Source organism: Drosophila mauritiana, chromosome X (genome assembly GCF_004382145.1).
Source record: "Drosophila mauritiana strain mau12 chromosome X, ASM438214v1, whole genome shotgun sequence".
Classification (NCBI taxonomy): domain Eukaryota; kingdom Metazoa; phylum Arthropoda; class Insecta; order Diptera; family Drosophilidae; genus Drosophila; species Drosophila mauritiana.
In genome coordinates, this window is record NC_046672.1 from 10926356 (window position 1) to 10953226 (window position 26871).

The following is a 26871-nucleotide window of genomic DNA, read 5'->3' on the forward strand; positions in this document are numbered from 1 at the left end:
CTCCAAGTGGCTCTTTTGGGCAACCTATAAATAGGCAACGGCCTGGGCCAGCTCTCGGCTCAGTATCGTCTCCGCGCTCCAAAGATGCACAACCGATGCGGATCCATTTGGCTGCTGGCTGCCGTCCTGCTGCTGCTGGCGCTCCTGCTACCGCAGGCACTGCTGCCCACCGCCGATGCGGGTGAGCTGGCCATGGAATCTCCTGCCACTGTCCCACATGTCATATATACATATGTTTCTTGTACGTAGCCAGCGAACCCGTGTGCTCATACCGCAACTCGGAGGATGAGACCATATTCCTGAAGTATCTGCCGCTGCTGAGACGCGGACAGGACTACGTGGACTTCGGCAAGGATGGCAAGTGCCTCAAGCGGGCCATCTGCACGGACACCTTCAAGACCATTGTGGAGGAGTAAGTGCATCATGGCAGGGGATCTTAATCAGCAGCTCAATTCGCATCTAAAAACGATGAAGAAAACTAAATATTTCCCAGCTGAACTTTGACCTGATCTTCAGAAGATTCTCATCTACAATATCTTTTTGCAGCTGTGGACAGCAGAAGGTCACCTGCGGCAACAAGGATCGCTTCACCGGAGTTTTCCCTGCCTGCTGCCTCAAGTGTCCCTAAATCCGAGGAGTTTCATTGAGAGAAGTGTATTCAAATGTAGAAATGTAAACAGTAGACGCTTAGCTTGCGCAATATATGTGCTACCATTCAATTACAGGGTATGCGATAACTATATTTAATGCAAATACAGCTGCGTTCGTTTAGTTTTTTTTCTTCGACGTTTATTTTTTATTTCTTCAGTCCTTAGATTAATAACATGTGGATGTGAATTCGGCGGCCTGTCTATAGGTTATTTTCTCATAGTTTCCAGTGTTTTCCTTTCTTTTTTTTTCAATAGTATTATTTTTCCTTTGGGGACTCAGTTCATTGGCCAGCTATTGCGCTCTCGCTCGCTCCCGTGCGCCGCTCCGAGCATGCCGTCTCGCTCGTTTCTAACATTCACACTTTTTTTTTTTCTTTTTTTGTTGGGTGGAAAAGAACATCGTTTTATAGTTTTAAAAAAATACGTGCCGTGACTATTTATTTCTCTCTTGGTTTTCGACTAAGTTACTGTTGCCTGCCTGCTTTACCTTTTAATTTACTTACTTTTTTTTATTCTTTGCCAAGAGCCAACGTATAAGGAAACAAACAAAAAAAAAAATCAATTATAACCGACTTATTAATGGATTGGAAACCTAAAATTTAAATACAATCGACGTCATTAGAGTTACTTGTTTCCCATTGATCGATTGAAGCACATAAACTGACTGGTAAACTCGATGGTGTAACCAGTAGAACACAACTGCTAATGATACATTCTGCCCCGTACCGGTTCCTTCATCTCCTCTTGATGCAGTTTGTTGTGTGTTGTGTGTTCGGTGTGGTTTGGTGTTGTGTTCTGAGTGTGTGTATGTGTGTGGTGTTCGTGCAAGCCGGATTTCGCTCTAAGTTAACTACAAATAGGCTTATAGCTCCTCGTCCTCGTCGGGCAGTGCGGTCGCCTGGGCCTCCTGCAAGTCGCGCTCGATCTGCGCCTGCCAATCCTTATCCATCTTGACCTCGGGCGGCAGCAGGGCTGGCATGGCGACAAACTCCAGGTTGGGATCACCAACCAGCTTGCGCGCCAGCCAGAGGAATGGTTTCTCGAAGTTGTAGTTCGATTTGGCAGAAATATCGTAATACTGTTCGATGAAAAAGAGACACAAACACAATGGCGTTAACAACTTAAAATGAACGTCCAATATTTTGCTAATTTACCTGCAAGTTCTTCTTTCGGTGGAAGACGATGCTCTTCGCTTTCACCTTGCGGTCCTTGATATCGACTTTGTTGCCACAGAGGACGATTGGTATGTTCTCGCAGACGCGGACCAGATCGCGGTGCCAGTTGGGCACGTTCTTGTACGTGACACGCGACGTAACATCGAACATGATGACGGCACACTGGCCCTGAATGTAGTAGCCATCGCGCAGGCCGCCGAACTTCTCCTGGCCAGCGGTGTCCCACACGTTAAAACGGATGGCGCCACGATTGGTATGGAAGATCAACGGATGCACCTCCACGCCCAGGGTGGCCACGTACTTCTTCTCGAACTCACCGGTCATGTGGCGCTTGACGAAGGTGGTCTTGCCGGTGCCGCCATCGCCGACTAGCACGCACTTGAATGTGGGTATATCCTGACCTTCCTGAGCCATCCTACTAAGTACTCGGAGTCTTCGTTTATGCTATATTTCTGGACTTTAACGATGGAACCGTGAGCTGCAGATGGAACGATAGCGTTTGGCTGGTTAGCAACTTGCAACTACTATGCTACTTTATATATTTCTATATAGATATAAATATATATATATATATATAAGTGTAGCGGAGCTTGAGCAGGAACAGGAGCGGAATGTGTGGGCTAGGATGTTGTTGGTTCGGCGAGCGCCAGGCGACTGACTGCCCGTCCTGCGAGCCGTCCAAAATGTGACGTGCACAATGGATGCGTCAAAGCCCGCCAAGGACGGCGACCAGCTGTTCGGCGAGGAGCGAGCAGGATAACGACAAAGGACACTGCAGCTGCCGCTCCCGCTGAGCCCGCAAGGATAAGAAGGCCGAGATGCCGAGCCAGAGCGAGATGGCCACAGGGTCTGGCTGCGTGTGCAGGTAAGCAGAAATGCCAGGCGCACCAAACAACAACAACAAGAAGGCGGCGGCAAATGTCAGGGAGGCGGAAGGATATACTCTGCATCCTCGCACACATTCCCACCACGTTTATGCGCAGCCCAAAACAGTTTGCCACACAAAAGGAGCAGACCCGGAAAACCCACGGCGGCTCTGACCCACAATTGACCTGGGCAATTCTAATTTAAACCCGAGCATAGGAAATCAAAGTAAATAACAAGGAAGTAATATATGCTGACATTTCTGTTCGCAAATAATTAGCGCGCATAAACGCATGGCATAAGTTTCGGAATATTTGCTGTAGCATTAGAGACATTCAAAACATTCGAAGAAAAGCGCAGTGTAAACAACATTTTCGAGCTAAAGAAACTTGAACTGTATAAAACATAACATTTACTGCGAACTGTAATCAACGATAAATACAAATTGGTTTTGAATGAAATGGCCATATATATTTTACAATTTATTTACTAACATAAAATAGCAAAAGGAAGTACTTTCTGAAGGAACTAAAGCAAACTAACAAATTCATCAATAAAGATGACCATATTTTCAGCAGGAATAATGATCAATTTCATCAATTCGAAATGAGGTGTACAATTTGAATGGAAATGTTTCGTAAAACGCTGAAAATGGCCTTTGCTGACTCATTCCTTTTGGAGACAGCAGTGAGTCAATTTTGTAAGGATTGCAAGATTGCGAAATTCCTGCGCATCACACCACCAGTACTGTTCATAAAAGCAGGAAATTCCTTATTTCGAGTGCCGCCTGTAACGCCGGCAAATTACAAGAACACACACGCGCACACACACACACACACACGCATGCACTCGTATTGGTGAGAACCTGTGGACGCTGCGAAGCGCGCCAAAAAAAATAAAAATGCCGACATACAAACAGTGCAGCGTTTTCTTAACTCATTTGCTGGCTGGCAAACAGCAGAAGTCGCGATTCACGTGAAAATCGCCAATCGCATTTATATATTCTAAATAACAAATCAAATTCTAACACACATACGCACCCACACACGCACACAGAGTCAAACAGACGCAGACGGACGACGACGGCGACGTCGCCGCCGCCAGAAGAAACATGAAGCAAATTCATTGCCGTTTTTTTTTTTTTTTTTTTGCGATTCATGCTTAACCTCACAAAATGCGTATGGCATGGCAATCGGCGAGAATCTTTCGATGGCCAAAAGACAAGGACATTTGTCCTGCTTCAGTGTGGAGTATGAAGGAGCTGACAGTCCTAACTGGACGGCGCTTTTCCACTGCATAGCTTGCCACGAGCCGGAAAAGCAGGGAAAACAGCACGAGGCGGCACCATGTCGTTTTCGTTTTTTTTGGTCAGCGAAATCTCTGGAAGCTCTACACGCAACTTATTTTCTGCAACTCTAACCGGCAACTGGGCTTGTTGACCGGCTGGACTTGGTGGCCAGAAGCCGGGTGGGCGGTGCCCGTTAGGAAAGGCAGCAGAAACCGCCGGGCCGGGAATAAAGCACACAATTCCAGGCGAAGGGACGCCGTCGTCCATATTGCATGCGGGTTTGAGGCGTCACTGGCGTCATGCCGCACATGAACGAGCACTCATTCACATCACGATGGCGAATTGGCCAGGCTGGCAGCGAATTTGCACACAACTTAACGCACATTTTGTAGTTCTACTTACATATTGCTCCTAATTCCTCGGAAACTACAAATTTCGAAACACAAAGCAGCCAGACTTGAGTGATAAATGAAGTGTAGCTGTTGCCTCGATGTTTTCGTTATCGGCCAGTGTGACAGTGCAATTGTCCAAATTCTGAAGCCTACTTATGAACCATTCACACCATTTGTTATTATTGTTGGTTGTTATATATGAGATATATGGTATAATAAATACGCGTAAACGCGTAGTAACAGAAAAACGAAATCTCCTCGAAAACTGTCGATCAAACGGTAATAGAACTATTTGCATAAATAATTAATAAAATTACGAAACTTTTCAGATACAGTAAGACGTGGAGCACGCTCTGTGAGCTGAGTTAAATAATAAATTTAAATAATGGTATAATAAAATAAATAATAATAAATAAATATTAAAAGTTAGGGCAGAACTCTTATTGTTAATAAAGCGGTTCATGATATTTATTGGCTGCGGTATTTGTACTAGAGAAGGTGGCATTTTCAAATGCCTTTAAGCTCCTCCCACTTGTAGGCGATTTTCTGAAAAACCGTAAATAACTTCTTGATGAATTTTTCCAGGATCATTACTTATATAGGCCTACATAAGCCTATAAGCACGGCATTCGAACAACAACAAACATAAATGAATTTCATTTTTCAGAATTCATTTACAAATAACGAAAAAATAAATAAATAAGGACTTCTCCATGTTCAAATATTCCACCATTCCGCCATTGACGCTAATTTGTGGGACATCAGATTGTCCTTAAATGTTCTTTAAGATGGTCTAGCGTGCATTTTGGAACACGCTCTGCGAGTAAAGATATTCGCCAAGGAGTGGGTAGCCAATATTTTATTAATATATTTTATATACGTACTATAACTAAAATAGTTAGATTTTTCTTTTCTTAAAATTTTTTGCAATTTTTAGAACTCAGCTATAAATAACAAAAAAATAAATTAATAAAAACTTTCCCATGTTCATAAATTCCATCGTTCCGCCATCGATACGAACTTATCGACGTTAAACTGACGCACATCGTCTTTAATTTTCCAAATGCACATAATTAACAGTTAGCTTCAAAATTCGCACATTGTTCTGTAGTTGCCGATCTGGCAACGCTACCAGTTGATGCAACACATATTTTTTTGTCTTAAATTGTTGTTAATTGTTAAGTTAAGAATATAGTGACCAATCTACCATATACCATATACCATACCATACCATACTCCCTTATGAAAATTCGCCCAGAATTCCCACAAGTGAATTAAATGCAACGCATCCGAAATCAGTCGCGTGCGTGATATCCGTGATTCGTACGATATCCGTCGTTTAATATATAACGTCCATATAATCGGACCAAGATGAGCAAGTTCCAAAAGCAGCGCAAGGACGCAAAGTTCAGGTACTACATGGAGAAGTACTTCGTGCTGCCGCTGGAGCTGAAGAACGACATCATCTACTGCCAGCGTTCGCTGCGCGATTTCCTCAAGGTCCACGCGGTAAGTGCAGCAAGTGCTCCTTGGCGAACAGCAGCTAATATTCGTTTCCTTTGTCTCTGTTCTCCACTTACGCAGTTGGTCTCGGAGGTCTTCGATGAGCAGGCGGATGCGGTGGGTTTAACGCCAAAAGACTGCATGTCTTTGTCCTTTGTTCCCAACGCCACATGAATCCCCGATCCCCCCGGGTGAAGGTGGACGCCCGTAGAACACCCCCCCTGTCCCTATAAAAAGAAACTCAACTCAATAAACTGTATGTAGATGAAGCTATGAAACGTAGTACTTAGTTTAGTGTTCCATTTCCAAGAAACTGATGTATACGCGAGAATTTTGTAGAGTTGAAAGTGGCAACTGCGTTTTACGCAAAACTAATAATGCACTAAAATTGGGTCAAATGTATTCATTTCCAAAGGAACCACGTTCACAACTCTGAATTTTGTCGCAATTACTTTCACTTTTTTACCTTAAACTTTTTTTGGTTTTTTTCTTGCAAAGAAGACATATGAGCAATATGTATGTGAGGAATTCCATCAGATAATACATTCTATATGAGCAAATATTGCTGATTTCTTAACAGCATTAATGCGCATTAACTCCGCTTTATTTCAATATTTTCCCAACGTGCGTCCTTATCCATTCATACCAACCTCAATTGTAATTGAAATGTATTCCCTGTTTTGCTCAGTGCTAATGGTCATTATCGTTTTGATGGCCATTAGCACCTGTGCTGATTCCACCTAACAATCCAAGCCACGCCTAATGTGACACTCACGCTCTTGCCATCATTAGGATCCAGTGCAAATGCGTCGCATCTTGGACGAACTGGAGGAGGAGGTGTACGAGATCAATGCCGAGCAGAAGTTCCTGCTGCTACGCCTCAAGGATAGCCTAATGGAATTCTCCTTGAAGCTGAAGGAGAACAACATCGTGTTCCTGTCGGAAATCGCCAATGAGCACGTTTCCGCCCAGGTAGTGCCTTTGATCAGCGATCTCAGCTACAAGATCACGCCGCAGTCGGTGATGGCTCGTGATACCGAGGAGATGCTCATTCGCAAGCACTTCCTGCTGAGCCAGGACGATGAGGCCGGCATGCCGCCGCTGAAGCTCAGCGAATTGGATGAGAATATACCATTAATGCTGGCTGCGCCGGTTAAGGGATTGGGTCAGCAGATCGCCGCCGTTCAGCCGGAGCCAGAGTGGCTCCAAGCCGATGAGTCAACAGTGCCAGTGCCACCGCCGCCGCCACAATCGAAGTCGAAGCTAAGGAAAGGGTCGCTGGATTCGACCACTGTCAAGCGGGAAAAAATCACCCGCAGCTCACCGCCGCCCTTGGCGCCCATAACCCAAACCGCGGTGGCTGAGGTGCCACCAGAACCTTCATCACCACAACCTGAATCTGCACCAGGGAACTTTCAGGTCGTGGCCCAGAGTCGCAAGAACTTGCAGCAGGCATTGAGAAGGGCCAGAAAGACGAAGCAGCAGCCACGCTTGTTCGACGACGAGGAGGACCTGGAGATCACCAGTTTGCAGAACGGTCGCAACAAGAACAAGACGAGCGATGGCAAGGGAACACCGCCATCGCTGGAGCCAACGAATGCTGCCGCCAATCAGGCAGCCAAGAAGACCAGCCCACAAATGCCTAGTCAGGGGACGGCGAAGAACAATACCGCGAAGACGAAAAACACGCGCAGGAAATCCTCGCCAACGCCCTCATCCAGTGGACAGCCGCAGCCAGCGGCATCGTCATCCGGCAGTTCCGATGATTCCAGTGCCGAGCTGCAGCAGGAGCAGCAAAGACGCGTCGCATCCGCCGCCCAGTGGCGCGATGAGCCGCGCGAGAGCCGCACCCAGCCGGAGGAGTACGGCCAGGAGACGTTCCTCGGCCTCTTTGAGCTCTACTCGCCGGAGGTGCTCAAGAAGCTCAGTCAGCGCCACTCGAAGCGCAAGCGTCGCACCGTTCAGAATGCCAGCGGTGTGGATTTCCACTATGGCCAGCAGTTGAATGCCGTGGACGCATTGGTCATGGGCGTTCGTGGTCAGAAGAAGAACAAGGAGAAGTCCGAATTCCTTCTCTCGCCGACGGAGAAGCGTCTGCAGGCCAACTCGAAGAGGACGTACACACGCAAGAGCAAGTCGCCGGACGAGGTTACCGAGAAGAGCAGCACAGGAGGAGGATCTGGTGCATCGGGAACTGCGTCTTCATCAGCCTGTCAGCATAAAGACGGCGGTGCCTCTAAGTGCCGCAAATGCCGCGAGTGCCGCGAATGCAAACGTCGTGTGGGTGAGTCACCAAGCAACTTGATTATTTTTTTGAGCCAGCTGCTCCGATGAGTTGGTTCTCTGGAATTCGTATTACCCATTTAATGCTTGTTTTTTTCGCAGAGACCGAAGCGATCTACTGCCACTTGTGCAGCGGATTATACCACATGGACTGCCACGAGTTCACCAAAAATCGCCAGCTGATGCAGCTGCAGAACTCTCGCTGCCCCCCATGCTTGCGCGAGAAAGATAAGTTGGAGAAGTAGCGTGTTGCCACGTGAACCAATGATGTTCAATACCCAATTTTTGTTTCTGATTCCTTCACAAAGGAATGTGTATTTTTGAATCAACCCTAGTTGCCTCCTCAGTCCAATGGACATAGGCATTTGTAAGACGCCTCCCTCTGTTCCTTGTTGTGGCCCTCCAACGCCAATTTGCAGTCCACGCTCGTCTTTCATACATTTTTGTCTTTCTTTTTTTCAGCAAGGACGAGGGATAGTATTTAGGTTTAAGTGAAGTTAAGTTTTTTCCTACACTCTCGTAATTAAGAAAAAAGTTTGTATCTACTCGAAGGAGTGATTTAATTAAATATATGCATATAATATTGTTTTTTTGCGAATAATCGCGCATGTGTCGTTTCTTTGTCTGTTCCACTGATAGCTGATTGACCCGAAGTCGGGATCTATGCCATATGTAGCCATAATCATGGTTACATATTGAATGTACCTTACTTGCGATTGGAGTGCTCCTTGCCTGCCTGAATGAATCTACACGCTACGAAAGAATTCCCAGTAAACTGCAATAAAATCTTGAGCGGAGCAAGAACATTCGACTTTAAGTATTAACCAAAAATAGTTTGTATTTATCAAACTGTGGATATTGCATTAAATGTTGCTGAGTATTGGAAGATATATATATACACATTGTTGGCTAAGAGCGCAGAAAGCAAACAGAGTCTAGTTTCGCATCCGCTGGAGCAGCCAGGAGGCGATCAGCGGCACCACGGGAATGAGGATCATCGCAGGTGCACTGGACCAGCTCCTCGCGCCGTTGCACAGGTCGCCCTGGCAGAAGCACATGTACACCTTCTTGTAGTTGTAGATGGTGTCCGCACAGCGGTCCATGTTGTCGTCCGGACCGCGCTGCACGCACATCCGCTGGATGGCCAGGTCGTAGTCGTCGATGGCATAGGTGCCGCCGCCCTCGATCACCTTGCCGCACCAGCCGCTGGCGCACGGGATGGCCGCCACTCCCGGCTCCTGCTCCACGTCCGTTGCATTGAAGGTGAAGGGGTCCTTGCAGCTGCCCAGTTCGCCGCGGGATCGGCACTGATAGCAGCGGCGCAGGAGGCCTACAATTGAAAGTTCAAATATTTAAAATTTAAAACATGGGTTTAAAATCCAAAAGTAGATTAAAAATGAAAATTATAAAATTTTTTAAAAATTGAATGAAATGATTAAGCAAATGGGAAAACGATGCATCGGAAAAAGTTAGTTTTTGATTGATTTTCGCCGTTTTTCCCATGGGAAAATCGAATTATATCTCTCATATCTCTCATACACACAACACATACGCAACCTAAACAAAAGACTTCAACGAGAACACGAACTCACCATCGATTGAGACCAAACTTATGAGAAGAATCACAGCCAGTAAATGGCTCGTAAATTGCATGGTCCCGTTTTCTTATTTCGCCTACTAACTAGTCAATAATGAATAATATAAGTGATAAATATATGTAAATGTCAAAATCAAGGAAGATTAATCGTGAATTAGTGTTACCAGGCGCAGAAATTGCACCGACACCAAAGGTAAAAAGCTTTTGCAAAACTAAATTAATATTTTATTTAATATATATATATAAAACATACATCAGTTTATCAACGTTTAATTATTTCAAAAATAATCATACTAAATAATTATCGATGGGAGATTTCAAAAATAAAGCTTGCAGATTTTAAGTAATTTATCGATAGTATTGCAAACTTGAATAAGTGTTTGGCAGCATTTCAGTAGATACCAGAAATAGTAACTTTGCCACAACGCCATCTGTTGGAAATGTGAACAAAGTTCACAATGAGATCAAAGCGACACCTATGAGCAGCGTCAAATCGTTATTGAAATATTTACTTTTTATTTATTTGTTACTCGTGAAAATACTCGAAGTAAATTACCGGGTATCTGATAGTCAGTACCTCGACTAAAGCGTTCCATCTTGCCATATAAAGAAACAAAAGCTGGGAGAAAAGTTCTAATAAAAATAGGAAATTGTTATAAAAGTGATTGTTATGGGAACGTTATTTCCCGCACCTGCTAGTGCCGAGTGTGACCATACCCGGCTGGCCTTTTGGTATCAGTATTTTTTGCAGTATTTCTACACGAATAATTGGTGCGAAAGAAAAAGCAAAGCAAAGCAGAAGTGAAGAAGAAGAGCAGTGAAGAGGAGAGGCAGTCAGATTCGACGACGCAACGGCGCTGAAAAAACTCCAGTGGAAACGCACACGAACGCGGCTCTTCTCCACATAAATACACATTATATTATTTAAGTTTGCCTTGTCCAATTGGAACGATCGAAAGGCTGTCCAGCGGAGAGGACGTGCGTGCAAATCCAGGGCGCGAGTTTTCATCGGAGAGGAGAGCGAAGAGCGTGAGAAACTGCGTACGTAGGAAACGGAATAAAAAAAAGTGGGCAATCAGAAAGGAGGAAAGAAAGAAAATAGAGTGAGAGAGAGAGAGAGTGAGTAGAAGAGGAAATTTTGCGAATTTGTCAGCAGCTGTGCGTCGTAACTAAAGCAACAGAATTCCAAGTGAGAGTGGGTGGGAGAGAGAGCGCGGTGACAAATGCATAGAGAATTAAACAAAAATAATACAAGTGCGCAGCCTTGCAGTAAAATTATTTAAATAGACTGCTAAATCATATGCAGCCGACACCTGGCAGCCGTCTCGCTCTGTCGCGCATGTGTTTGTTTTTGTTTGCCAACTGTTTCTCATCTTGCCTCTCTCCCCCTCTCTTCCAATCTCCCTCTCTCTCTCTTTAGCACTCTCTGTTGCAGCGCCAGCACATCCCGTTTCCCAATTGGATCCAGCCAGGAGTGGAGAGCGTTCCAATAGGAGCACCGCAGCTGCAGCACCAACAACAACAACAACAACATGGCGATGAACAGTGGGACGCAAACGAATGCGCTGACATCATCCTTTACCACGAAGAAAAAGGATGCGGCCGCGGAAAAGGAGAACCTATGGTGAGTGCAATTGCAGCAGTAGCGACTAATTCAGCAAGTAACCCCCCAAAAAAGGCAACACAGCCCCAATTGAAACCCCAAAATCAATCAACTAAAAGTGATATATGCGTAATCCCCCAAAATGCAAGCAACAAGATAACTCAAGAGATCAGTTACCAAAAAACAGAAACTATAGAACAAATGATTAGGTAGTTCGAGGTGGAAAAATATGTTCTTTGAACCATTATTGTAATAATACTTAACTTTCAGAGCGTGTAACTCGGTACATTACAATATGATATCGACAAATAACTACTACTAATATGCGAAGTGCAATAAAATTTAATCTCAAACGAGAGAATCTGAGAAGATAAACAAAAAAAAAGTTCGGAGAGGGCGCTCTATATTTCTCTTCAATTTGTTGATAACTTTCTTTTAAAATGACGTTCGCTAGTTGCTTTCTGCCACCACTACCACTACTATTACTATCTTAAACTTCTGCCCGTTGGTAACTAATACTACTTAATTTTTCTTCTTGCACTTTGTAGTTTGCTTTCCGATAGCCGGCAATTCCCGGTTTTTTTTTCCTTTTTTCTGGAGCCGCAAACCAGCTGATTTCATTGGCATGTTGTCATTTCTTTTTCTACCAATATTCCTCTACTTAACCTCAAATGTTGCACAAAGATTTGCCAGCTTTTTAGCGATTATAAATTAATAAACAAAATGCGCGAATAAATAGTATTACAAAAATACGGCAAAGACAGCGGTAGGCGAGATAAAGAGGCTCACAAAGAAAAACAGAGAGCAAAATGATAGGGGAGAGAGGCCGAAAAGAGCAACAATGTGCGGGGATGATTCATAAATTCACTAAACAACAAGAAAAAGCAACAAATCGAGGGCAGCGTTTACCATTTTTTTTTCGCTTTATCAGTTTTTCTACACTCATACCTATAAATGAAACCCAGCTTAATGGGCCGTCCGCCAATAAGACCGATTCCAATTGGAATCCAAACTTGGCTCTAAGATGTGCGTGTATTGGCTTCCGCTGGTGTGTGCGTGTGTGTGTGTGTGAGTGCAAACGATGTTGTCATCACCTGAATATGTCGTTTGGCTTAAACTACACTAGTTAACATAATTTACCAGTAAAATACGGAATAGCAGTTGTCCAAAAAATGGATGGGAATCGAGATTTTTTAGAAATCATTTGATATTTAGGTTTCAAATTACATTGTGCTTCTAATAAAAGCTAACTACTGTCTTAAAAATATGAGTAGAAGTATGGATTTCGACCCATTTCGAATACATTAGGTTTCTATTGAACAGCCAGAGTTTGTAGCATAGTGTCTCGAAACACTAAGAACTTGAGATAGTCATCATTGTTTATGTTTTGGGGCATATAATCAATGTTTTACTTGGTAATGATGCTACAAAGGGCATATCATTATCCCAGTTAAATCTCGAATGCAGACAACTATTTCGAAACATTTTTTATTGGCTTTGATAATTTGTTTAATGATATTTATCCAATAATGATGCTGGTTTGCATAGAAACACTAAAAACTATCAAACGAACTGATACTACATTTCCTCGATAAATACATCGTTATCATCTTCGTTATCGGCATTTTGGGGTAGCGATGCCTGCGATTGCTGCTGCCTATCGAAGTTGTTTTGGATGCGTTCCAGCAAATCAGTGGCGACCAGTGCGAAATCCTCCCACAAGGCATCGTGCGCTTCCGGATCCGTATCCGTTGCATCCAAATCTTCAGATTCCCGCTCCGGATCATCCTCGTCGTTATCGTTATCCTCATCGCCGGGCGATAATCGATCCTCATCGAGATAATCGGCCAGCAGATCACTTACTTCATCGAGTATGTTACCATTCTGGCAAAGATTGGCCGCACAATGGCCGTCGATGAGAAGATTCCAGAGGGCCTGGCAAACAATGTTGGCCAGAAACCAATCCTCCTGCTCCAGGGATCCACGCAGCAGTAGCGACAGCAGTTCCGCTCCGCGCAGTTGCAGAAAAGGACCTCTCTGTTCGCCATCGCCCAAGAGGTTCACTAGGACACCAATGGCACAGGTGCGGAGCTCATAATCCTGGCCAGCTGCCTGCTTCGTCAGTTGCTGCACCATCAGTGGCAATCCACCGGCGGCACAGAAACAACGACGTGCTTGCTCGTTCCTCGTCAGGTTACCCAGCACACGGGCCAGCTCCACTTTGGTCACCGACGTCTGACAGTTGCCCAACACCTTGGCCAACGAGGCGGACAGGTCGTCGATCAAACTCTGCAGGGATCCCTCGGCCAACGGCTGCACAGCTGCCTGTTTGTCTTGGTAGAAGCACAGATTGTGCAGGGCTCCCAAGGTGGCATGCAGAAGCTCCTGCTGTTCCGGCGACTAAACCATAGATAAGCAAGCAAAGCTATTAGCTTCTGGCCAGGATTATGCACCGCAAACTCACCTTCTTCTTGGTCAACTCCTCACTGGTCTTGCTCAAAAGCTGCAGCAGCACGGCGCCCAAAGAACGGACATTGCCCAAGCCTGCGCCCACCTCCGGATTCACACTCATATTGGCCACCACTCGTATCAACTTGATTTGAGCATCCAAATGGGCCACACTGCTGGGTGAGCGTTCGTTCAGCTGTTCCAGGACATTTAGAAGATACTCCATGGCCACATCGTTGTGAAAGTACTAAAAGGGAATAGTAAATGGAACTCATTCCAACTTAAAGTGGTTAAAAACCCACCTGTATGCGCGCCGATTCGTGTTTGGCCAGTATATTGCCCAGCATGTAGCCCAAACGACTTAGAACCGCCAAGAGACGTTCACTGCACTGCCCACCGCCGGCACACGAAGGACCCAGGAGCAGCCCAATCCTGGCAGCATAGTTGTGCAGCGTTTCACAGCAATCAGAGTCCTCCGAGAGCACACTAAAAATTGGAATAATCACAGCTCAGTTAAATCTTGCCCCAGAAGGATGAGATGGAAACCCACCTGAGTGTGCGCACCACATTGGCCTGGACCTCCAGTTCGCCCATGGATACCTCGGCCGCTCGAATGAGATGTGGACATGCCAATTGCAGTTGGAGCTGCAGACGCTGCTGTTGCTGGGAAACATCTGCCAGAGCCCTCATGGCCGCCGACAGTTGATAGAGAGTGTGTAGCGGTGGACCCTGTAGGCGTTTGGTGGCTCCCGCCTCATTCAACATCTGCAGGTGCAGTATCATCAGCTCCACGGCGCCATGGCGAGCCAGGCGGGACACCAACGTTTGCTGACCCGTCAATTTCCTGGGACACAGCGAACTCGATATGGCCGATAGAGCGGGTGGCATTAGAGCAGGAATGGGCAGCGAATGACTCTCGCCGGAGGTCTCCAAACCAATCCAATTGCGGTTGAGGGCATCATCCCGCTCCTGGGCACTGCTGGCGGTCAGGAAGCGTATGCAACCATAGGCATAAATGCAAGCCTCTGGCTCATCCAGTGGCGATGCGTGTCCCAAACCATCGATGAGCAGCTCCAGAACGTCGTGTTCGTGGAAAAGGGCGTCATGCTGCTCGTGCCTGGCCACCTTGAAGATCAGCTTGCAGGCACCCGTGAGATTGCTGCCCGTCACACGAAGCTAAAGCGATTTGAAAGTATTCAAATAGAATGGGGGAAATCCCGAGTGGAATGTCCAAATGGATGATGACTCACAGCCAAAACCACGCGAGCCACGGCCAAAAGGACTCGTGGTGAAGTACATTCCACCAAACCGTAGAGTCCTCCTAGGATGAAGCCACGCTTGTAGTTGCGCTCCTGCTTTCTCACGCGTGTATAAAGCTCCTGGAGGATCTGTGAGCAATATAATTAATAGTCGAACCACTTGCTCTATTGAAGAAAATGATGAAATACTTATTGGAAACTGACCGCATTAATGTGCTGCACTGTCTCGTCGCTGCAATCCTTCAAACCACTGTGCTGCTTGAGCAGTTCGATCAGCGTTTCCGTGCTGGATTGACAGAGCAGAGCTCCATTCCGGGTGGGCATGGGTGTGGCAGATACGGAACCCGATAGAGCCGGCAACTGGCGGGGCGTCGATGGTTTCTCGTTCTGCAGATAACGCATGCTATGTGAGGCCAGAAGAAATGGAAACGGATGAATGCCTGTGCCATGGAGTCTAGCAATGGGTAACCTACGAAAAGGCACTTGGTGGCCGCCCAGCCAGGGCAACTTTGCCATACAAAACTCGTCCGGATTCGCGGGGCGTAATGGGTCGTCGAGTGCTGACCAAACGAGCACCACCGGTGGCCAAGAGTGGAACGGCGTTCACCGATTCGCCCAGGAACATCTTGGCCTCGCTTATGAGTTCCGCGGATGTCTTGCGCCTGCCCATTCCACTGGTGCCACTGGACACCAGGCCCAGTTTGTTCAGACTCTGTTCACTGGCATGCGGCTGGTGGTGGCGCATCTGGTGGTGCTTCGCCAGCTGCTGCTGCCTGTCCGATTTGTCTGAGTCCGCCGGCTGCTTGGCCATCTCCGCCGGATTCGCCTGAGGACGTGTCTCGCTGCGCGAACGTCGCCGCAATAGCAAACTCATCCTGGATCGCAATACTCCAATTTGTTAATATTGAGAAAACAGTGCAACACTCGACCAGCACGACGAACAGTTCTCGATGGACTCCTCGCAGGCAGCGAGGAGGTTTGCCTGGAAATTTTACGTTTCGTTTGGCTTTTTCGCGTGCACCATGCCAACGGGCTAGCACTCCACCCCAGCCAACACCTCTGCCCCAGCGAAGGAGTCCACCGAGCACTAGCCACCACCAAATGGAGAACGTTCAAGCGTTCACTTACCACTGCCTGTACAGTGGGACGCAGGTGGTCTGTTGCCCCAAAGTGGGTCAACGCAATGGGAAAGAATAAGGGAAATTGCAGAGAAGGCAGTGGGTTTTAATTGCTTCTCGAAAATGATCGAAAGTTTCGAAAGGCAATGGTAGAAACTAATAAGATTTAATGGAATCCATGTATTAACAAGAATAGAGTGAACTTAACCCACTCTATATATCTTTGCATATGTATGTGAAATAATAAATCCCGAGCCACTGTGCCATATTCGTACGTAAATGAGAAAGCGCCGCTTTCAATAAAGGAACCGACCAAAACAAAACAATCGCCACGAACTCGAAAAGTGCTGCTCGGTTGGGCAATCGATATTCCCCATAGTATAGTCATAGTCATCGTAGTCTTGTGGAGAAAGCGGGAGATACGGCGGCAACGTGCGGAGCAGCAGAGCAGGTACCTGTGGTCGATTTGCATGTCCTGGCTGGGACAGGACCGGACATTGTGTTGGAGCAGAAAAGTATTCCCAACCATCACATTCACAACAATTGAAAAATTATTTAATTGGTCTAATTCAATTGCCAGACAGCGTCTAGCGACGTTTCGAAAATCGCATGCAAAACTATATATCAAATATTGAAACACTAAAATCGAGCACGAATCGTGGGCTTTCGGGTGGTAAATTTGAGAGGCGTGGCTGAAGCATATAATAAAGGTGCTGGGGGGCTCCATTTGGGGGTCCGCCAATTAACTTGATGGCCGGAATGTTGCGAAAAGGGAAATGCGAATGAGTGACGGAGCTCTGACCTGGATACGATTACGTGTGTCAGCGGAAAAGCTACGAAAATGAGTGTACTTCTGGATATATGGAAGTCTAGGAACATAGCTTTGTATTTCAACTGCTTAGATTTAAAGACTTTTCTGTGGGGGATTACTTTGCTGAACAACCCACTCATTAAATTTGAACAAACTAAGCAAGTTGCATTGATAAATTCCGAATTTATCTCTTTCAGGTCAGCGATATTGAATGAAGTACAAACACAGGGCAGCACAAAACTTCCATCAAACAAATCTGTACTAGTATTAGGCGACAATGCCACCGGAAAGACGACACTCATTGCCAAACTGCAGGGCGTCGAGGATCCGAAGAAGGGTTCCGGCCTGGAGTATGCCTACATTGATGTCAAGGATGAGTACAGAGACGGTGAGTGATCCGATATCTGTTGAAGTTTTGCAATTAGTAATTGATCTTATGTTGCTTCTATTGCAGACATGACGCGCTTGGGCGTTTGGGTCCTGGACGGCGATCCAGGACACACAAACCTGCTACACTATGCGCTCAACGAAACGAACTATGCACACACACTCGTCATCCTCACCGTTTCGATGACGCAGCCGTGGGGCTGGCTGGAGCAGCTGAACCATTGGATCAAGGTCCTGGGCCAGCACATCGATAGCCTGCAGCTGGACGCCAAAGAGAAGGAGGCGGCCCGCCAGCGACTGACCACCACGTGGCAGAGCTACTGTGAGGTGGGCGACGATCTGGATCCGGGCTCCCCCGTCAAGCGGACGATGCGCAACAACTCGATCGACGAGGATGACCTGCTGCCGCTGACGGAGGATGCACTAATTACAAATCTGGGCCTCGACATCGTTGTTGTGGTCACAAAGGTGAGTGCGGCATGGAAATATTGAAAACTATTATGGATCTCTAATCCATGGATTTGCCATTACAGACGGACTACATGACCACGCTAGAGAAGGAGTACGAGTATCGTGACGAGCACTTTGACTTCATCCAGCAGTGGATACGTAACTTCTGCCTGCGGCATGGCACTTCGCTCTTCTACACGAGCGTCAAGGAAGACAAGAACTGTGATGTCCTCTACAAGTATCTGACGCATCGAATTTATGGTCTACCATTCCGTACGCCAGCGCTAGTCGTTGAGAAGGATGCGGTACTCATGTGGGTGTCCCTTTTCTCTATTTTGCACTAGTTGCCATAATTAGCATTTTACTTATCTTTGTATCCCAACAGTCCGGCTGGCTGGGATAGCCTGAAGAAGATTAGTATTTTATACGAGAATATGCATGGAGTCAAGGCCGAGAATCCCTACACAGACATTATCAAATCGCCACCAACTAGAAAGGTATGTCACTCCATTCATTCATTTGCTAAAATGCTATGAGGCATTGCTTACATATTTCACCACTCTTCCAGGCGGTTTCCAATCGCGAGGCGGAAGTGCAGACGGAAGATGAGCAGGCGTTCCTGGCACGCCAGCAGGAGATCCTCAAGCAGGGCGACCAGGTGCGCGGTGAGTCGCCACTGCGATCGCAGGGCGTAGGCAGCAATAAGAGCGGACCCCGAACGCCCGGCACCACGGGACAGAGTTCGCCCAAAAAGGTATGTACGCCCAATGCACACCAAAAGTACATATTAAGCTCATTCGTTAACCCATTTTCAGATTGATCCCAAGCTGACGCCAGCAACGCCCGGTGCCGAAGGTGTTCTGGCCAACTTCTTTAACTCGCTGCTGCACAAAAAGTCGGGCAGTCCGGGTGGCGGCGGTTCCGGCGCAGCGGGTAATCCGGCGGGTCCGGGTCGCACTGCCAACGGTACGGATGCAGTAATGACGCCCGAGAAGCTGGCCGTGCGCACAGATGCGGCCGCCGAGCTGGATCGATTATCGCGCAGCGTGAAAAAGGAGATCGACATGTCGCAGAGTGAGTGTTGAGCCGTAGTCAACCAGGAGCAGCAACACACACACCACAGCAGAACAGCAGAAAAGCAGAACAGCAGCGGCAGCAGCAATGAGAGAACCACAACAGCATGAGAACGTTATTTAAGCATCAAGTGAAGGGCAGAGACTCGCTGAGACTCGTCGAGAGTCGCAGGATAGCTGGGCAGCCGCGAAAGGGATCATAATTGGAAACAGCTGCCCTGGATCATTCAATGGTCCGCTAGTTGGTGTACGGTCTTTTTATCAGTTTCGCGGGGGCTAGCTTTTAAGTTGTTTGGATTCCACGGAACGTGATCAATGCCCAGAGATTGTTCTGCATAACCACTTTAAAACTTTCAAGGTACTCATTTGATGGGTTCCCTAGCCACTAGTGATTATTTTTGCGAGCCTTCTGCTTTATACTCAAACACTTTCGCTAAGAAATTAAACAAAAAAACAAAAGGAAAACTAGGAATGAGAAACATAACGCTGAACAAGAGTTGAGACATTCGCCACTTAATGGATAAGCTTAGGAAAAATGTTTTCTATTTGAAGAAGGGAAATTGTCTGCGAGGCATCTTGTTGTACTCCTCCCAGCGCAGCTGGCCCCGCTCTGCATGTGTTTAAAGGGCCTTGGCGAGATGACAGACAGAGAGATATAGAGAGGATAATGATAATGGTAACGATAATGATAACGCTAAGGATAAGGATAAAGTGAAGTAGGTTTTTTTTCGTTCGCGGGTCCACACACACATTTGTATAATAAATTATTTAATGAGCTGTAAAATGTAATTAACAAACGGCAGACAAACGAGAGATTCGAACACGATTCAAGATCCCTGCGATGATGAGTATGGCTTGCTCCCTAGCCTGTATGTACTTTTTAATTATATTAATTATTTACACACACACCCACTCACACTTGTGTCGATTCGGTAGGCGAGACGTTTACATTAGTATTTATACCAGGAGACTTCGAGGCGCTCCTCCATTGACATGTGTACATTTTAAGTTTGCTTTTGTTCCAAATCCAAATCCCAGCACAATCCAAACCTATTCCAATCGATCCAACAAACACACCAACCAACGAAGCCCATTGTAATTAATTTTATGCCTCCTCAATCCCTTCGATTTTAATGTAGAACTCTTTCGTTATCCGCTCCAGAAGAGCCACCGCAGTCCGTCTTCATTTTAAAGCCAGTTTTTATTTAAGCCATTTTAAACGAGCGTGGATCACGGAGGGTACGCATGCATGTGTCCTGATCGAGGAGACCAAGTTAGACCAAGGCTGGATCGCATCTCGCCAGGCAAAGATTACTCTATTTTACTCTATGATTCGAATCGAGAAGTAGCTTTCCCTTTGCCATATGTATTCCACCAAATGTATGTATGCTCTTCTCGTCGGGAGATATAGTTTCCATAATATTCCACAATTTTTCATGTCCTCTCCACTGCTCTTCCTCCCGCATTCAACTCTTTGCCTCTCGCTCTATGCCGTGTGTCGTCAGAAGCAACCACAAAAAGAAAATATATATAATTAACAATAAATAAAAACGAAAAATTAACTGAATGATTTGTGCTACAGAAACTATTTTTATGTATAAATACAAAATAATTATATTAAATATATTGTATAACATTATATATAAATATATAAAACGAAAACCCAGAGCAAATTAAAACCCTTGTGCAAGCGAATTATTTAAACAAATTGATCGGTATTCGAAAACTCCCAAACAAAGAACAAAGCTAAAACACACACACACAAAACTAACTTAATGTAAATTAAACACACACAAAATATAGACAACAAATCAGCGTCGAAAATTGCAACAAAAAAGTAAAATAATTTAAATAAATTTTCCAAAAACACAAAAAAATAAATCGAACAAAAGGTTGTTTTTAATTGTGAACTGAATAAATTCTGAGATGCAATAAATTGCATAGTGACGAAAGAGACCTAATAAGCTAGGTATTTTCATTTTAAAAGTGATTTCTACAATCATTTTTGTACACTTTGCAAAATTGTGTACTATATCTACCATATGCTGACAACTATGAAAAGGAAGTTATTTAAAATAAGTAGTATAGTTTAACTGATCAGCATTTGGGCTATGGGTAAATAGGTCTTTTAGTAAGGTATTCAACATGTGAAAGGTGAGCGATTCTGGATAGTGATGATGAGTCAGTGGCTCCACCTGTTTGTCAATTACCCAAAGCTCCCAGTGCACGCGTCTATCCAAAGAAACCAAGGACCGCGAGGAACAGCTGGCAGCTGGCTTGGCTTCCCTGCCCTTCCCTGCCAGCATTGCCTTGATGGCTCCAAGGATAACACTTTGCTTGACCTTCTCCCAGTGTGTGTGTGTGTGTTTGTGTGTGTGTGTGTGTGTGTGTGTGTGTGTGTGTGTGTTGGAGAGAGCGCGTGATAAATGATGACGCCAGTCTACCTCAATCTCTGCGCCCTTTTGGGTCCTTTGGCTTACTTATTGTTTCAGCCCGCATCCTTTGTGCCCGGCGACAGTTTTGCCAAGTTCCATCCCTTACCCCCTTCCCCCGCCGCTGGATTTTCCCTCGCACGTGCTCATTTTCCTTATTGCCCAGCCTGACTTAGCGCCTTTTCTGCCAGCCTCGATTTGGCTCAAAAAAATATTGACATTGATTTTGATTTCCTTTTTGCGATTTGATGGCTTGCCTCCTGCACGTAGCATAGACCATATACTATATACTACATGCCATATGCCATACCATCTACCATTTACCATCATCTACTTTCCACAGTAACAAAGGATTCTGCTGCACCAGCTGCCAAATGCCGCGAGCTGGTTGCAAACTCGTATCAAAGATACTTTTCATATTAAAATTATATGAGTTTCAATACTTACGCCAATTTTGGGCACTTTAAATTGATATAACTGCAAGTTAAGTCCGCCAATTTTAAGTAAATATATTAAATACAGATGGAGGCTAGAATGTATCTTTGGTAATTTGTTGATTAAATATGATTGAATTAAAATGTACTTTCCACTTTTGTAACTTTCAGTATGCATAATGGATTAATGTGGTCCACTATATAAATAGATCTACCATGTAAACATTGAAAAAGTTAATAAACATCTAATGCATTCTGACATGTTATTTGATAAAAATTCAGCAGCTTTTTAAATTTGCCATTCATTAAATTTGATTGCACTTTTTTCTTCGATTTGCGCTGGCTTTTTGTTTTTTGTGATGGACAGCGAATAAATTGGCAAATAATTTATGCATACACAGACGGCGCTGCAGCGAATAAAATGCAAATCAAATTTTACACAATGTAATTAAGTTGCATTTTGCATTTTTTTGTCGTTGTTGTTGTTTTCGTTTGGTTCGATACAAATCTAATAATAATTAAGCATGCCAGAGATGTGTGTTGGTTAATCGAACAAAATGCATTTACATAAAAATTCTTGTGCAAAATCTTAAATAGATTGCATTGTTTAGGTGCGAAGCCATTTCTTTTCGCTTGAATCGTTAAACCAATTAATCAATTTGCGTTTGATAAGCGTGCGATAATCCCACAACTAATTATAATAATATCCAACCAAGCTGTTTTCTGTTTTTTTTTCCTTTTCCAACGCGAACGCCGCGTCTTTCTAGCTGAGTTTCCATAATGACAGCTTAATTGGAATTGGATTCGGATGCGGAATCGCTCGGGATGTGTAGATTGGAGACCCTGGAAGGGGGTAGTATGTATGTAAAACTTTTGACAGCTGTCGAGGCCATCAAAACAAGTTTGATAAAAGAGCGGCGAAAGACGGACGGACGGACAAACAACGGAGGAGGCAAACAAATAACAAATAAATGCGCGGAGGATGAAAATTTATCAATCTCAAGTTTCGCAAAACAAAAACAAATGGCTGAATAATTGGGGGCAGGGGCAGGGGGGAGGGAAGGAAAGTCCACGAAGGAGCCAATAAATTATTTGCATGCCATTTGCATGGCTAGAAATATTTGATTTTTAGCCAAATAGAAACGTCAGTATTATTTAAAAAATTATTTAAAATTAAATGAAGAATGCTGGCTTTTTTCTCATTTTATTATTAATCATTAACGTTGAAAAATAACTACAATTAATAGTGCTACATTTTCTTACTTTAGCAATTCGAAACACATTCATTTTGGTTTTCCAAGGACATTTTCAGCTGGCGAAAAGGCCGAGAAAATCGTTTTATTTAATTATTTGGTGCGGTCATCTTTTGATTGCAGTCAATTGGAATTTTCGCAGCTGCAAATTCATTGAGAGCAGTGTTTACTTGGCTTTAATAGACTTGGCCCAGGATGCTCCATTGTCCTTGAAGCGACTGAGGTCCTGTTTTATGCTCTCCTGCTGCAGCTAGCTCCATCGCATTTGTCTGACAAATTGAGTTTCCGGACGGACACCAAACTCGGAAAAAGCGCAAATAAAATCAAGTGTGTGGCCAGCAGCAAGAAATACACTGTAACATAAACGGTCTAAATAATCATTGGACATTAAAGGCAATTTCTTAAAATTTATTCGAATTTGCTGTGACCATTTTCAGATTGGTTTTCTTTGGAGAAAATCGCAGAGCGGTTAGTAATTTTTCGCAGTGCACAGGAAGCTGGAAGAAGCGGAACGCTCTAATGACTCGGTTTCCTCCTCGAATGAAGCTATTGCTCGAAGATGCCCAATTGCACATGACACTCTTTGACCACAGAGCATTCCATTTGTGCAGGATGGCTTGGCTTGCCTTATTTTCCCATTTATTGCTCGCCTTTTCTGTGTCAATTTTCAATTGTCCTCCTTTTTGGCCAGCAGAAAAAGGCCAACAAAAATTGTCAATTAAAGCCATTAGGGCCATTGGCAATTAGTTGCCAGCCCCATTATGCGGAAAGTCATTTGCCATTTACTATATACTACATATATATGTTTACCATACTGAATTTTCAATTTTCCGTTTTCCCATGGAAATGCTCTCCCATTTATTTATCGCATTCATTTCATGTGTTGTTACTGCTCAAGACAGGGAATTTCCATTTCAAATTTAAGTAAATTAAACCAGCGTACCAGCTTAAATTTAAATAGTTTTTATTGCAACGTGTATAGTTAAATTATGAATATTTAAGTGTATAAGAAAATTGTATGTGAATATGAAAACAGAGCTCCTGGAGCTCCGTCTACATGGTCTCGCCAAGTGGCTTGATGATCAGCTCGTGCACCTGGACATGTGGTGGTGTGGCAATGGCGTACAGCACTCCCTGTGCGATGTCCTCGGAGTGGAGCATTCGATCCTTGATGGCCTCCCTAATGCTGTCCGGCAGGATCTCCGTGTCCACCACGCCCGGACTGACGCTCTACGATGGCGGGAAAAGCCAAAAAAAAGGGTTAGGAAAATGTTCAATCCGAAGAAAGTGGAAAGTGGAGACGGAACCCACCGTTATCTTTATGCGGGTGCCCAGGCCAAAGAACTCCTGGCGATATCCTTCGGCCAGCGCGGTAACTGCATGCTTGCTGGGCGGATAGACATTGACATCGGGCGCCACGCCCTCCGTGGCCGTCATGGTCTTGTGTCCCAGGATGCTATTGATGAGCACCACATGGCCGTCGAACTTGCGCTCCCGCATGGAACGCACCGCTCGCTGGGTGCACAGCACAATGCCCATGATGTTCGTCTGCAGTACCTGCTGCATGACGGACGGATTCATGTCCACCAGGTAGCCGGATTGCAGGGTGCCGGCATTGTTGACCAGCACATCGATGGCGCCCAACTTTTGGATGATCCAATCGAAGGCCTCGTTCACGGAACTCTCGTTGCCCACGTCGCAGTAGAGGGCAAAGAGTTTGCCGCGCTTCTCCGCCGGCAGCTCCTTCTGCAGCTCCTTGACGCGATCGACGCGTCGGGCCAGACCCACCACCGTCATTCCGGCGAGGACCAGATCCTTGGCGATGGCCGATCCGATGCCCGAACTGGCGCCAGTGACTACGGCAACGCGATTCTGCCAGCGTTCCATGATTTTCGCTTGCGATTTGAACGATGATTACTCGGATCTCGGCCAGAAGATCCACTTTTTATATCGCTGCGATGGTTGCGTGCGCTCTCCGAACGAGTTCTAGCCTAGTACACTGAGAGAAAAGTTGGAGCAAAACAATAGAATGAATATATAATATATATAATGACTTGGTGGCATTAAGATTATGCTGAATCTAAGAAATTTTTGTGTTAACCACCGTTTATTTTTTAAATAATAATTTCCGAATGGGTATACCCATTTTTTTTGAGTGCATCTTGTTAGCGTGTTGAGAAATTGCCCTCTCATCACTGTGACAACCAGCCACGCCCCTTGATACGACAAAAGGGGCGGCGGGCGTTGTATTTGCTTAGTTAGAAACGATGAAACTTTTGTTTTTTTTTGTAAGTTACAATGCGAATCTCAAGAACATATATTTATACGGAGTACTCAAGATAATCATACGGTGGAAGATTGGGTCTATTAATCTTATAAATGGTTTGCACCTAGTTATTTAAATGTTATTTTACACAGCTTATTAAATATATTAAAGTGCTGATATAGAAGAATCAAAATAAATAGAATGTAAGCTTGATTTGTGCTTTGAATATTTATATAAAAAACAAAACTAAAATATTAAATAGTAAAATAACAATAGTACTCTTTGCCTCACATGACATTTTGCTTATTTAGTAATTAGCATGTAAAATATATGTGATTTGCGTTTACAACGCGCTTCTCACATTCAATTTGCCGCACGTTAACTCATCTCCGTATTTATTATTGCAATTAACCCTTTTATACACACCCACCGATTTGTGCCAAATGATCAATTTTATATCTTACGGATATTTATTTTTAACATTTTCGCCAAGTACAAGTCGTTTGGTTCGAACACTAAATTATGTATATGGCTGTGTAAAGTTAAGAGTGGTCTAGATGCGATTCCCTTCGTGCAGTGCAGTGCAGATGCTCGTGCTGGCATTGTTCGTGTAATTGGTCCTACCAGTAGCCACCTTTGGATGCACCGCTTCCGCCGTAGTTCATGCTCATGTCCATGCCGTTGTAGGCGCAGAAGGCCTCGCCATTGTCCATGCACGGTTCATTTCGTCCGGGAATATCTCCAAATATCGAGCGATCCACAGAGGGCACGGGTGGCGGCACTAAATGCTGTGCTGTCATGGACATGCCACCCGGCATGGCGCCCGGCATGGCACCTGGCATGGCACCTGGCATGGCACCCGGCATGGCGCCGGCTCCTCCGGCATATGGCAGCATGGAGTGTGCCTGAGCTGCGCCCTGGCCGGGCCAACCTCCTAGTCCGCCGGCTGCTCCTAATCCTGGTGCTGCTGTTGCTAGTGGTGGTGGAGCGGCTGCTCCAGCGGCCGAGTGCTGCATGAAGTCACCCATCTGCGGATAGACGGGAGCATTCACCGGCTGGCCATTCCAGTAGGAAAATGTGTTCGACATGTTGTGAGTTGTTGCGGACTAAATCCAAAATACAAATAATTTGTGAAACTGGTAAAAAAGAAACAGTTTTTTTTTCGATTTTTTTTTGACCAAATAAAATTTGTACAAAATTTTGCTCCGCTGAACGGTGTGTACTGTTTGGGATCTAAAATAAAACTGATAATCTGGAGCTCCGGCTGGGGTACCTCGATTTTTCGGCTTGACATTTAATGTCATGGATATGTTGATCGGAAATTTTGGTAACTTACCTCGACCGAATGCAGTTGGCCATGAAAACATATAGGATATAAAATTTTGATTTATTTTTGGCTTAGCTCTTCCATAAAATGCCTAAGAGTAAATGTCTTTTTGAAATATTTCCAATAGTAAATGATAAGATACCATAGTATATTTGAAATATTTGATTTATTAACCTGACATAAGAACGTATATAAAGGGCATCAAGTTTTTGTGCTTCTAATTCAGGTCATTCCGTGTTATTTAGCATACAATTTTAT

General features: G+C 44.9%; 8 protein-coding genes across 9 annotated transcripts; 3 read left to right on the forward strand and 5 right to left on the reverse strand.

The window, feature by feature from the left end:
• The first annotated feature begins 48 nt into the window (after positions 1-48).
• On the forward strand, positions 49-742 carry LOC117146636. Its single transcript, XM_033312969.1, has 3 exons — positions 49-181; positions 250-412; positions 547-742. Exons 1-3 carry the CDS (start codon positions 85-87, stop codon positions 626-628), a joined length of 342 nt encoding a protein of 113 aa, XP_033168860.1. The 5' UTR covers positions 49-84; the 3' UTR covers positions 629-742.
• A 31-nt stretch (positions 743-773) lies between these two features.
• On the reverse strand, positions 774-4486 carry LOC117146633 (GTP-binding nuclear protein Ran). Its single transcript, XM_033312965.1, has 3 exons — positions 4380-4486; positions 1805-2303; positions 774-1728 (listed from the first exon to the last, which is right to left on the reverse strand). The coding sequence occupies exons 2-3, from the start codon at positions 2237-2239 to the stop codon at positions 1513-1515; spliced, it is 651 nt and encodes a 216-aa protein (XP_033168856.1). The 5' UTR covers positions 2240-2303; positions 4380-4486; the 3' UTR covers positions 774-1512.
• A 977-nt stretch (positions 4487-5463) lies between these two features.
• Positions 5464-8757, forward strand: LOC117147387 (serine/threonine-protein kinase Warts). Its single transcript, XM_033314257.1, has 4 exons — positions 5464-5878; positions 5954-5989; positions 6665-8156; positions 8258-8757. Exons 1-4 carry the CDS (start codon positions 5741-5743, stop codon positions 8398-8400), a joined length of 1809 nt encoding a protein of 602 aa, XP_033170148.1. The 5' UTR covers positions 5464-5740; the 3' UTR covers positions 8401-8757.
• Positions 8758-8967: 210 nt separating this feature from the next.
• Positions 8968-9918, reverse strand: LOC117147388 (protein quiver). The gene is made up of 2 exons (XM_033314258.1): positions 9748-9918; positions 8968-9485 (listed from the first exon to the last, which is right to left on the reverse strand). Exons 1-2 carry the CDS (start codon positions 9806-9808, stop codon positions 9091-9093), a joined length of 456 nt encoding a protein of 151 aa, XP_033170149.1. The 5' UTR covers positions 9809-9918; the 3' UTR covers positions 8968-9090.
• Positions 9919-10565: 647 nt separating this feature from the next.
• Positions 10566-20463, forward strand: LOC117146949 (cytoplasmic dynein 1 light intermediate chain 1). 2 transcript variants are annotated; one of them, XM_033313604.1, is made up of 8 exons: positions 10566-10793; positions 11173-11376; positions 17189-17379; positions 17446-17846; positions 17912-18141; positions 18214-18325; positions 18397-18582; positions 18644-20463. In XM_033313604.1, exons 2-8 carry the CDS (start codon positions 11285-11287, stop codon positions 18911-18913), a joined length of 1482 nt encoding a protein of 493 aa, XP_033169495.1. In that variant the 5' UTR covers positions 10566-10793; positions 11173-11284; the 3' UTR covers positions 18914-20463. The 2 variants fall into 2 exon arrangements, with proteins under 2 accessions (XP_033169495.1, XP_033169496.1); XM_033313605.1 differs by having other exon boundaries at positions 11188-11376.
• LOC117146948 (armadillo repeat-containing protein 2) lies at positions 12862-16012 on the reverse strand. The gene is made up of 7 exons (XM_033313603.1): positions 15536-16012; positions 15267-15465; positions 15054-15191; positions 14354-14979; positions 14106-14289; positions 13820-14050; positions 12862-13755 (listed from the first exon to the last, which is right to left on the reverse strand). Exons 1-7 carry the CDS (start codon positions 15934-15936, stop codon positions 12934-12936), a joined length of 2601 nt encoding a protein of 866 aa, XP_033169494.1. The 5' UTR covers positions 15937-16012; the 3' UTR covers positions 12862-12933.
• Positions 20464-23967: 3504 nt separating the features above from the next.
• On the reverse strand, positions 23968-24942 carry LOC117148470 (farnesol dehydrogenase). The gene is made up of 2 exons (XM_033315844.1): positions 24332-24942; positions 23968-24250 (listed from the first exon to the last, which is right to left on the reverse strand). The coding sequence occupies exons 1-2, from the start codon at positions 24905-24907 to the stop codon at positions 24074-24076; spliced, it is 753 nt and encodes a 250-aa protein (XP_033171735.1). The 5' UTR covers positions 24908-24942; the 3' UTR covers positions 23968-24073.
• A 791-nt stretch (positions 24943-25733) lies between these two features.
• Positions 25734-26528, reverse strand: LOC117148471 (elastin). The gene has a single exon (XM_033315845.1). The coding sequence runs from the start codon at positions 26372-26374 to the stop codon at positions 25907-25909; it is 468 nt and encodes a 155-aa protein (XP_033171736.1). The 5' UTR covers positions 26375-26528; the 3' UTR covers positions 25734-25906.
• Positions 26529-26871: the final 343 nt, after the last annotated feature.